The 12,519-nt window shown below is 47.1% G+C and overlaps 1 protein-coding gene across 5 annotated transcripts in view; it reads left to right on the top strand.

The window, feature by feature from the left end:
- The first annotated feature begins 204 nt into the window (after window positions 1-204).
- The window catches only part of RUNX1 (RUNX family transcription factor 1), a 254,223-nt gene continuing 241,908 nt past the window's right edge, over window positions 205-12,519 (top strand). For 2 of the 5 annotated variants that reach the window (XM_047099263.1, XM_047099264.1), the window contains exon 1: window positions 935-1,170. In XM_047099263.1, the coding sequence (XP_046955219.1) occupies window positions 1,113-1,170 (58 nt within the window). In that variant the 5' untranslated portion in view covers window positions 935-1,112. The other 3 variants (XM_047099262.1, XM_047099260.1, XM_047099261.1) reach the window with 3 other exon arrangements.

Here is a 12,519-nt window from a genome sequence, read left to right as displayed (position 1 = left end):
CACATAATTTTGCTTTTATTGAAACGACCTGTTGGTCACAAAACTCAAATGCTTCCCTCCCCCCCCCACTTTTTTTTGATTTTTTTTTTAAGCTTTACAATACCAGCAAGTAGCTAGACCCTTTCAAGGGATCAAGCTCTCCGCAAAACATTTCCTTTTATTTTGTTTTTCCTTTCGTAGTTTCACTTACGCTGCCCTGGTCTTTACCAAGTGCTGGATTGTCCTGAGCTGATGCCCAGCGTCTTAAGTGATGGGCTCCACATCCTGCCTGAGCCTGATGCCAAGGTTGAACTACTATTGAATAAGCGGCAATGAAACTGTTATCAAAATAATGAGTGGCTCCCAAAACCACAAGTAACAACAGCAAGACCCAAGTTGTCCTCCATCAGCAAAGACCATTGATATAATAAGAGACTGAGTCACTTTTCTCTACGGTCCCTCTCTTGCAGACTCTACTCGGCTCTTTTCTTGAACAGCCTCGGGGAAGGCAGGTGGGGGGTGGGGGGGGTGGGGAAGGAAGGGCATTGCTCAGAAAGTAAAAAAAAAAAAAGAAGAAAGGAAAAAAAAAAGAAATTTGACATCACTTAAGTCACATGATTGGCAAGAACCAATTAAGACGGGCTGTGGAAAGGGGAACAGTTAAATTTGTAATTTGGGTTGTGTGAAAACTTCTTTGGGCCCCATAAACAACCACAGAACCACAAGTTGGGTAGGCTGGTAGTCTCAGAAGTCTGCGCCCGGCATAGTGGTCAGCGAGCAGGACGAATCACACTGACGGCAAACCACAGGGTTTCACAGAGTGGTGAACATCACCAACCCACAGCCAAGACGCCGCTTTTTTTTTTTTTTTTTCAAATCTTGAACAATTTGAATATTTTGTTTTCGCCAAGGTACATGTTTCGCAGGGCTCAGGGAGCCCCAGAGGTATGGGGAGGAAAAACCAAACAACAACAACAACAAAAAAAAACAAAAAAAGAAAGAAAGAAAGGCAGGGAGCCACGGTCGGGGGGGTGAGGTTAAGACAGTGACCTTTCTTTGGTTTTCCCTCCAAAGGTGAAAGAAATCATTGAATCCCCCGCCTTCAGAAGAGGGTGCATTTTCAGGAGGAAGCGATGGCTTCAGACAGCATATTTGAGTCATTTCCTTCATACCCACAGTGCTTCATGAGAGGTGAGTACGCTCTGGTCTTTCGATACCTTCTTTGGCTCGGCTTTGCAGATAACGAAATGGCAGCTTGTCGTAACTCGGGGCGCGTAGCTCCCGTCGATTCCCTGTCGGTTTGGTGGAAGGAATTCAAACTCAGGCGTATGATTACAAGGCTATTGGATTACTTATTCATCAGATGGCAGCTCTTCAGAAATGTTTTAATAAATACTTAGCTAAGCTGTTGAAGTGTTCAGTCGGTGTGTGAGAACTTTGTCAAGTGCAAGTAAGTTGGGCTGTTCCTGATTAAAGTCCTAGAGATGATAAAGCTCGCAAGAAGCCGTCTGGGTTTGCTTTTCTGCCCCTTGCCTGCAATGACGGTGGCTGAGCGTCCTGAACTCGGCCCGCCTCGGTGGAGGGGGGGGGGGAGAGGGGGGGGGGGGTAGCGGGCACCTGCACAGCTGGCCGGGAGGGCTGGTGCCAGCGTGGGGCGGAGGCAGAGGCAGGCTGGCAGGCACACGTTAGACCAGCCTGGGGACTTCGGGGGCAAAGTGGTAGCTCTGCTGTCCCCTCAAGGGAGAGAGCGCGAGAGCCAGGCGGATCTGTCTGTGTTAGAACCACCAGGATGGGGCCACGCTCCTCGTGGCCTCAGTGCAAAGCGGCAGCCGGCGTCCTTCGTGGGGGGGGGGGGGGGGGGGGCAGGGGGAAATGCAAGTTGTCGCCTATGGAGAGATCTCTGTCTCCCTCTGCGCAAAGAGCAATGAAACCCTTTCCTAAGTCTAGCGTCGTGTCGCGGCCCGGGTCATTAGACGGTGCGCTTCCCAATTGGAACGGCCCGTGTGGAAACGCTTGTCTGCAGTTTCGCACGCAGCCTCGCCAAATGTGCAAAGCTGCGCCGGGGCCGCGGCTCTGGGTGTGCGAGTACGCGTGCGCGTGTGCGTTTTGCGCGGCGCTGGTGGGAAAAGAGGGCCGTGCTTCAACAAACAGAAATAATAAGAACATAAGAATGTCGCGAAGGCAGAGCAGTGTGTCGGGGCTCGCACTCTGACCGACGCCTGCAAAATGCGGCTTGATGGTTTGGCAGAGCGGGGACGGAGTGGGATCGGCCGGGGGAATAATTAATTTTCTGGCTACAAACTCTCGCGCGCACCCAAATAGGATCTGTGACTCATTATTTGTTCATACAGCCAAATGAGCAGGGGAATGCAGAAGGCTGCCAGCCACTTTGTCACAACAAATGCTATTGTGAATGTCACAGGGCCTCTATGTTTCCGGGTCCCTGAAATGTAAAAACTTGACAAAGCTGTGTGTGTGTGTGTGTGTGTGTGTGTGTGTGTGTGTGTGTTGAGGGGGGTGGGGGAGGATTTCAGGAGAAGGGGAAGAAAGCAAGTCATTAACCGATTCAAAGCTTCAAATTAGAGGGTTTGCAAATGCTTCTTTACTGGCAGCCGAGGAAATTTTAGTGAAGTTGAATCATGCGATGCGTGTGAGTCACACGCCCTTGTCGCAGAGCAGCGCCGGGCTCCTGGGGCAGAGACGCCGGCCGCTGGTGAGAAGCTGTTAGGCTGCTCCCTGGCTGCATTTCCTCTGGGCCACTAATGAGCAAAGGAAGCAATATTTGTAGAAAAACAGAAAGAAAGATCTTCCTGCCTTCACTCCGCTTTCAATACCCTCCACACAATTATTGTTTCCTATTTTATCAAACTCAGGAAGGCAGAGTCAGGAAATTTGAAAACATTCCATTGGGCAATAGATTGGATTTGGGGCACGGTGTGAGGCTGCCTTCAAAGCTGTCCTTACCGGCCAGATGGCAGAGACAGGGAAGGGACCCAGGGACCGGCTCAAATACAGGAACTAGAAGGAGGCCCGGCCCTCACACAGCCCCATAGCTCCTGTGCTAATGCAGGTCACTGAGCCGCCCCAGGTTAGGAACAGGGGCAGTTTGCTTTTAAGTGAGTGGGGGAGAGAGAGCCCTGAGACTCGAATCAAGACTCAGAAGGGCTATTGGAAAAAGCCCTCGGTGTCAGGAGAAGGAACTTAGAGGCTTTTACAGTCTCTAACTTGAATAATATTACATTGAGATTTCATTTCAGGGAACCAAAGTGAAATCTTAGCAATTTCCCAGTTAGTTTTAGCAAGGTGACCCGCCAATGGAGGGTCTGCATCGTCGGGATCAGCCTTCCACGCTCACTGGAGCCAGAGGGGTGGCCAAAGGTCCTTGCTTTCGGGGCCTCTTGGGCCCTGCCTGAGAGCGTGATGCTAGGAGAATCGTGTCTGGTCATCTCCAGCAAATGGTTCTCTCTCGGCGTTCTTAGCCACATTCCCAAAGACTGGCCATTAGCAGTGCTCAGCCCCGCGGTCATTTCTTGCTACGTAAAATCTATGGCAAATGTTCCCTCCCTGGAGCTCTGAACTACGGGGGTGGGAAACAACGCCTGGTTTTCCTCCCGGAACGGTACTTTATCAGTCCGTGCAATCCTCACAGAAGGAAACCCGTAGCTCATTTTCGGCAGAGACATCCATGTGGAAACTGGGAGGAGCAAAAGGGGTGGGACCAAGCAAACCACTGTTCCCTTGCCTTGAGAGGCAAGCAAGGGTCTAAAAGAGTGGCATGCAAAATGAATGTGGTCTACCACAGAGAATGCCTCTCTGCTCCCACCATGCCGCCCCACACTCTCACTTCATTTGCTTAGGTGAGAAGGTTAGACGTGACGGACGTTCCCTGGGAGGAACAAACACGCGTGGTTCGCGCCGCGGCGTTCTTGCAGAACCCACACTGGTGTCCCCCCCACGAGGCCCAAGGCGTCGGCCCCCAGGGCAAGTGGTAGATGTGAAAGAGGAAAGCGGTGGCACATGCGAACTTTTGCACGATGCCTCAGGTAGCCTTGTTCTTAGAAGTGGCTTAGTAGTCTATGCAAAGCCCGAATGCTAATATGCCTCTGAGTTCCTAGAACCACAGGTAAAAAAAAAAAAAAAAAAAAAAAAAATCTCAGCGAGGCTGACTCACGACTGTCTTCTTGGAGGGTATCTTTCAAAGGGAATGGCAGAATACAAGGCTGAGTGAAGCGTGCTCCTCTGGGAGCCTCCGTGTGCCACTATTTTCAGAAAAACCTTCGCCAAGACGCTTCTGGCGTGACCGAAGAGTCAAGATCACAGAAAGCCATAGATTAACTTGGGCATCCGTAGTTTGAAAGGTGTGAAATCTGTATGATTTTTCTGGAGCCGCCATGGCGAAGCATCACAGGCTGGGTGGCTAAAACAGTGGAGATGTAGGGTCTCATGACTCTGGAGGCCAGAAGTCTCATTGAGAAGTCTGGTCCAGGTTTATTTCTGGAAAGCTTCAAGGTGCCGGGAGGATTGGTTTCTTCTGAGGCCTCTCTCCTTGGCTCGCGGGTGGCCGTCTTCTCGCGCGTGTGTTCGCGTGATCCTCTCCGTGTATATCTGTGTCCCAATCTCCCTTCCTATAGGGACACCGGGCTTGTGGCATCAGGGTCCGCCCTGAATTTACCAGTAATCACCTCTATAAAAACCCAGCCTCCAAATACAGTCACATTCTGAAGTGTTAGAAGTTAAGAACCCCAACCTTTGAATTTTGGAGGGGACCCAATTCAACCCGTGACATGCGTCTTAGCAAATCTGACTGCTTCTGGCCCACCAGGAAACCATACCCTTCCTAGGGCCCCTCCCGGATGTTGAAGACTCAGACCCTAGCCCCCTACCCCGTGCGAAACGGAGCCTCACATCTTGAAACTGCCCACACATTTTGAAACTGAGAGGGGGGGGAAAAAAGGTGCCAAAAATCGATCTAAACTCACAATCGTACGTTTCGCCATTTAGTTTCTTTGCACGCTAACAAACCTTTGAAAATGACAAAGCAATTCTGGAGTGTTTAAGTTTTAAAAGAGCAAAAAGCTGTCCCCAGAAGAAGCCAGGCCTCGGTTCTGTTTCCTCCAGGGGGACTGTCCCCGGATTTCAGAGTCCTTGCAAGGCACACTTCAGCAGCGAGGGTGGATGGCGGGGGTGGGGGGGTGGGGGGTGGCGGAGGGTGTCAGGCCGCAGGAGGCCCCACATCTGCTCGCACACCAAGTGCAGGCCCAGTGAACAAGCAGTAGCCGAAGTGTCTTCAGAAACGGCAGCCGACCCAGGAGCTAAACAGCCAGAACCCTTGGAGAGCTTTTGGAAAGAAATCAGGAGCCAGGAGGTTCTTTTGTTCGCTCAAACTAGCCCTGAGATGTGTGCTCAGGAGAGACCTGCCCCTTTACAGAGAAAGCGGGGCTGGGTCTGATACCCGGGGCCGAGGAAGGCTCCAAGGCCACCGCGCACGGAGACTCTATTAGAGACACCAGCCCTCGGCTGGGAGTCGGTGTAGAGAGAGCCCGGAGTTGATGGGAACAGTGAGAGAACAAGGCGGGGCGGTGGGCTGTAGGTGGACCAGGCACGGACAGCCCAGGGATGATGGACTTTTCCTTTCCATTTTTCTGGCTTTAGCCGAATGGCAAAAGCAGCTTCTCTCGGGAGCCTCGGTTTCCTCGTCTACAAAACAAGGAGGTAGTGGTCGTACCTATGGCTAATGCAGCTGTGTGGACTGAATTCAGTAACCTGTGTAATGTGCTTGGCACAGTCACAAAAACAGGCAGTTAAGTATTAGGCGGGAACTGAGAGGAGAGAGGGAAGGGTGGTCTAGGCTGGGGCGGGGGGTGATGTACGGTCTGGGCAGAGGTGACGCAGCGGGAACCCCAGCGGGGTATGGGAGGTGCTAAGTAAGTCAGCCCGATGGCTTTCCCATCGTCACATCACCCTTCCCTCACTCGGAAGTACCCACAGAGAGGACAGGAAAGAAGCCTGGACCCTTCGTATAGCTCAACTCAATCATTGTGGCTTTTCTTTTTTATAGTTTTTTATTTTTTTATGTTTATTTATTTTTGAGAGAGAGACAGAGACAGAGAGAGACAGAGTGCAAGCAGGGGAGGGGCAGAGAGAGAAGGAGACGCAGAATCCGAAGCAGGCTCCCGGCTCCGAGCTGTCCGCACAGAGCCCGACGCGGGGCTCGAACTCACAAACCGCGAGATCATGACCTGAGCTGAAGTGGGATCCTTAACCAACTGAGCCACCCAGGCGCCCCACAGTGTGGCTTTTAAATATGGAGGCTGACTGGGGTGTGTTGTAACATCAACCTTGACCGATGTATCTCCTCCTCGAGAGCCCTGGTGTAGCTTGATTTTCCTCAAGGCCCTTCTTAACGAAAAAGCCATTTCGCCCTTGAACCCCACGCAAGTTCTCCAGGCCTCTGAGAGGCTGCCTATTTTCGTGCGCCTCTGAGACATTTCTGATCACCTACTTTATCAAAGCCCAGAGATGGAGAAGCCCTGTCTGCTTCTGTCACTGGGGGAGGGAGCAGAGGCCGCACAGGAAACTCCAGCTCGTTTTCAGTTTCTCAGGTAGCTTCCTAGTGACCTAGATGAGTCATTGAATGTCTCTGTGTCTCAGTTTTCTACCAAAAGGGGCTGGTAATGTTCTAGACGCGCCGGCCTCCGAGTTACAAAGTTCCTGTTCAAAATCTTTGAACGCGTCAGAGAGCTGCCCTATAGCACATCACAGAGGCTCCTCTGTGGCTATACGAAGCAGCTATTTTTTTTTTAATTATTTTATTTCCTGATAGGAAATAGTCCTCCTACCAATTCGCACACGCAAAGCATTTTCCCACATTGGCTTGAAAAATTTTCCTTCTAACTCCCGTCCTTTAGAGAATTCTCCAGAAGCTGCTCTGGTCCCTGAACAGAGATTAAAATCTGCATAACACTTGCCCTGTGACTCTCATTCCTTGACTTCCCCCATCCCTCCTCCTGGGTGCCACCAATGCCCTGCATTTCCTGAGTAAAATAAGGCTTAAGCAATGTGTCTTCCTGGGCCTGTCCCTTCCCCACCAAAAAATGTCATAACTATGATGGCCCACAGTAGTCGAAAGGGACCATTTCCTTTAAGAGCTTGGCAGGCCCTGCACACAGTCAGAGAGTGCTTCTGGAGAACGATGGATGATTCCTGAACACGTAACCGAACGCAAAACCTCAAGTTACTACTGGCGTGCTCGAAAAGTATGCTTCGACACTCCTCTGGATTGCAGACTCCCCCTCTTTGTCCCACTCCCTTGCTCTCTTAGCTTTCTGAATCTCTCTCTCCCTTCTCCTTCCCCTCCACTCTCCCGATAACACCCAATGATGCCCCCAACGATGCCTGCCGTGCAAGAAAGAGAAAAAACTAAGAGAAATAAACTACGTATCCAAAAGATGATTACGGTAATGAATTGTATCACAGTGACATGCAAAGTGCAAACCTCCTGCTAGAGTTTATCAGTGAGAATTACATTTGGCTGCATATTTAGGAAAAGCTGACTCCAGCCGTTTCAGCAGCCGGGTATTGGCCCATCTCCTGCGGCAGGCGGTTCGGGAGGACAACCCACGGCTGGTTCGGAGGGGCCGGGGTGCTCCTGTGTTTGGGCCTGAACCTCAGCTCTGTCCAGGCAGGAAGGAGATCGAGGGCCCAGACCCTCTCTTCATGAGGCTTTTTGTTCAGCAGAGGAAGAAGCCCTTCTCTGCAAACTTCCCCTTGGATGTCTTGTAGGCCAGACCCAGGTCACAAGACCTCAGGCTTGGAAGGTGTCTGGGACAGTGGGGTTGTCACTTTCCCGCCCTGAGAGGGAAGGGAAGCAGAGGGGGAGGGCAGCTGGGAAGGGGGGTCCAGTGAGCCCCATGCAGCACCTTCCAGGACAGCAAATGCTGTTCCCTAGACCGCCTGCTCCCTGATGACATCTCGTCTCATTTGTCCCAACCCTTTCCATGTCGGCAGTGCTTTGAAAATACATACGGGGCAACCCCGGGTACACGGGATGGGGCGGGGCCCGGAGCTGGTTAAATGGGAGTCAAGGTCACACTTATTCTCTTTGTCACACTTGCCTCTCGGGTGAGAGAAGACAAGCAGACAGCCTCACGTCCACGGGAGTGCTGCTTATGTGACAGCCACCACACCTGGCCTGGGGGGCCGAAGTACCTGTCAGTAACTGGAAATAGTTTACTTTTCCCTCGCCCTGCTCCTTCGCATGCTCAAAAGCTCGCGACTCGACACGCTGCAACTTTTGTTTTTTAAGGTTTTATTTTTGAAAGAAGGAGAGAGAGAGAGACAGAATTCGAGCAGGGGAGGGGCAGAGAGAGAGGGAGACACAGAATCTGAAGCAGGCTCCAGGCTCCGAGCTGTCAGCACAGAGCCTGACAGGGGGCTCGAACCCACAGACCATGAGATGGTCACCTGAGCTGAAGTCGGGCGCCCCACCAACTGAGCCACCCAGGCGCCCCATACTTTTATTATTATTATTATTATTATTATTATTAAGAGGATTCTTTTCTATAGAATTTCTTGAGAGGAGCTTTTTCTTTAACTTGCCCTCCTTAAATTTACCTCAAGACGTTTTTATCTGTGACGGAAATAAAACAACCAGATAATAACCCTCTATCTAAGAGATAGAGCACTTATTCACACCTTGTTTTCTGCAAGTGATAGATTATTTCTGCTTCGTAACGACCGGCCCTGTCAACTTCCTCAGTCTGGATGCAAACTACCTCCCTGCAAGCCAGTGCCTCAATAAGGAAAACAAAAAAATCTTTACGCAGTGTTTCCCTGAAATAAGCAATAATGTAAATCTCTCATTTCATCTTGCTGTATGATCGATGTTCACTTAGAGAACCCGCTGATCTCGTGTATGCCAGTGGTCCGAGGTCCTTATGTGTCTATTTTCAGATGGACTTCTTTCTAAACAGGGAGCTCTCCCAGGCATGTTGGGGGCCCGAAGGTAAAAGAGCCCCCAAAATAGAAATCTCAGTTGGCTAGTTAGGTTTGTTCAATGGCTCCACTGATTTCAAAACTGATGCTTCATTGTATAAACTCACAGCCCGTGTTAAAAGGATTCTAGGGGCGCCTGGGTGGCGCAGTCGGTTAAGCGTCCGACTTCAGCCAGGTCACGATCTCGCGGTCCGGGAGTTCGAGCCCCGCGTCGGGCTCCGGGCTGATGGCTCGGAGCCTGGAGCCGGTTTCCAATTCTGTGTCTCCCTCTCTCTCTGCCCCTCCCCCGTTCATGCTCTGTCTCTCTCTGTCCCAAAAAAATAAATTAAAAATGTTGAAAAAAAAATTAAAAAAAAAAAAAAAAAGGATTCTAAATCAAGGACTCAACTTGGCAAATCTTGAAACCACGTCCATTAAGGGGCGCCTGGGTGGCTCAGTTGGTTGAGCATCTGACTTTTTCGGCTCAGGTCATGATCTCACAGTTTGTGAGTTTGAGCCCTGCGTCAGGCTCTGTGCTGACAGCTCGGAGCCTGGAGCCTGCTTCGAATTCTGTGTCTCCCTCTTTCTCTGCCCCTCCCCTACTCACACTCCATCTCTCTCTCTCTCTCTCCTTCAAAAATAAATAAACATTAAAAAAAATTAAAAAAAAAAAAAAGAAAGAAACCACGTCCATTGGGAGAAAGAACTATGTGGCTGTGACATTTGCAAACATGTGGCTACTTTCCCTTCCCGGCTGACTGTCCCACTTTTACTCCTGGTGTTTGACGTGTCCTCAGCAAAGACTGTGACTCTTCCAAAGAAACTTTTTCTGATGTCTGATGGAGAATGAAGTCATTAGATGAGCAAGAAATGAAATCAGTCTAGCCCAGGGGCACCAAAAGCAAACTTCTGTTTCTACCTGTCCTGGAGAGCTCTATTAGTCGATATTAGTATATCAGATCAACACTTAAGTTCTTCTGAAAATGTGTAGGGTTTCAGACATTTGTTGTTGTTGTTATTGTTGACCATAAAGAAATATCTAAAACATATTGCAGTAGCCAGTTGGCCACATAGGAGTATGTTTATGTTTTTATTTTATTTTTTTATATGAATGGCTGTGTCACCATTTTATTCTCTTTTTTTTTAATATGAAATTTATTGTCAAATTGGTTTCCATACAACACCCAGTGCTCATCCCAACAGGTGCCCTCCTTAATACCCATCACCCACCCACCCCACCCTCCCACTCCCCATAAACCCTCAGTTTGTTCTCAGTTTTTAGGAGTCTCTTATGTTTTGGCTCCCTCCCTCTCTAATCATTTTTTTTCCTTCCCCTCCCCCATGGTCTTCTGTTAAGTTTCTCAGGATCCACATAGGAGTAAAAACATATGGAATCTGTCCTACTCTGTATGACTTATTTCACTTAGCATAACACTCTCCAGTTCCATCCACGTTGCTACAAAAGGAAGTATGTTTAAAAGAGTAAACGGGTCACTTAGAATCTGAAACGTGCTGCATGGTAATCTGGGCTCACGGGCCACCCTGGGGTGAGCTTTCTAAGGGAGCTGAAACATCAGAGCTGCTCTCTCATTGCTCAGGGAAAGAACAATTTCCTTTTGCTCTGCATTTTTTTTCTAAGCGTGCATACACTTCAATGGTTATTTTTTCTTGTAGCCTCAAAATGTGCAAAAGAAAACATAGATGAGCTGAAGTACACTGGCTTGAGGGCCATTTTTTTCCAGAAGCAGTCTTAACATCAACCACAGGTTGCTGCCTTTTATTACACAGCTTCTGCTGCGCTTTGAACTACGTGCACCAAGCCCCTCATTCCACACACCATCTGCAGGCTGCATCTGGGAGGCCCCAGCCACCTCCCCAGTGGCCACAGCTGAACTTGACACTCACCCACTTTGCAAGGGTATAATTTATAAAAATCTGAAACTGCATACATGTATAAAATCGCCTGCAAGGGTCTGGAGAAAATGCGAGGAAGGAAAAAAAGCTCTGGCCTCCTGGAAACTTCTGTCCACCCCCAGCCCTTTACAGGCTGGAGCACATAATGTGGTGGGAAAGGGTAAGAATGAAATTACATAGGCACTGACAAGGATGAACAGAGAAACTCAGGCGGCAACTCTCTCATTATTGAATCTACTATTTATAAAGATCAGGGTGGCCATGACTCCCAAAGTTCTAGAGCGGAGGAACAAGTATTAAACAACCTTAAGCAAATATTAGGACTTTGAAGGGTGTGGGGTCATGTAAAGACACACAAACGCCAACAATGGAAATTCTGTTCAGCTGCCAATCATCCTACATCATTGCTTCATATTTAAAAATAAAAAAAAAAAAGCTCCTTTTTTTTTGTGTTGTGTTCAAAACAAAGCAATCATTGTATCTGTGTCATGGAGGTGTATGAATATGTTTAAATAACAAATGAACTATGAGACATCATCCTGTTTAATATTTCTAAATTGTGTGTGTGTGTAGTTTTACATATATAGCTCTATATAGTTTCAGTTGGCATTTGAAACTACATATGTATAATACAACTGTATGTATAATATATAATATACAATACATAAATATATAAATACAGCTGTATATATAATATATAATATACAATATATAAATATATAGTATACGATACATAAATATATAAATACAGCTGTATGTATAATATATAATATACAATATATAAATATATAAATACAACTATATGTATAATATACAACATACAATATATAAATATATAATATATATTAAATGCAAATCTATAAATACAACTATATGTATAATATATAATATACAATATATAAATATATAATATACAATACATAAATATATAAATACAACTGTATATATAATATATAATATACAATATATAAATACATAATATACAATACATAAATATATAAATACAACTGTATGTATAATATATAATATACAATATATAAATACATAATATACAATACATAAATATATAAATACAGCTGTATGTATAATATATAATATACAATATATAAATATATAATATCTGTTATATACAAATCTATAAATACAACTATATGTATAATACATAATATACAATATATAAATATATAATATACAATACATAAATATATAAATGCAACTGTGTGTATAATATATAATATATAACTATATAATACATAAATATATAAATACAACTATGTATAATATATGCATATAATATATAATAAATAGCACATCACATGGAACATATAACATATAATATATACTGTGGCTGGAGTGATCTTAGACATCTCTCTGCCTAGGACCACAGAGACATTCACTTTTCTAAGGGGTCACAGCTGGTCAATACCTGAGTAAGACCCAGGAATTGGCTCTGCCTGGCCCCTGGCCCCTAGCATTTTGTAGACACTGGACTTTGGTGGCAGATTCCACCTGGGAGTCTCAATAATTAGCAGACACCTCTCCTAATCCTCCTTAATTACTCTTCTCCTTGGTCAGACGCCACAGCCCTTTACGGGCTAAATCCCTTTCATTGTGGGGACACATTAAGTAGAGGAATTTACATGGAGTCCGCAG

This window comes from Lynx rufus, unplaced genomic scaffold, assembly GCF_022079265.1.
Source record: "Lynx rufus isolate CCGP_SWC_20201006 ecotype Redwood Valley unplaced genomic scaffold, mLynRuf1.p SCAF_5, whole genome shotgun sequence".
Classification (NCBI taxonomy): Eukaryota; Metazoa; Chordata; class Mammalia; order Carnivora; family Felidae; genus Lynx; species Lynx rufus.
The sequence above is the reverse complement of the archived record's forward strand: the minus strand, read 5'-3'. Positions and strand labels throughout refer to the sequence as shown.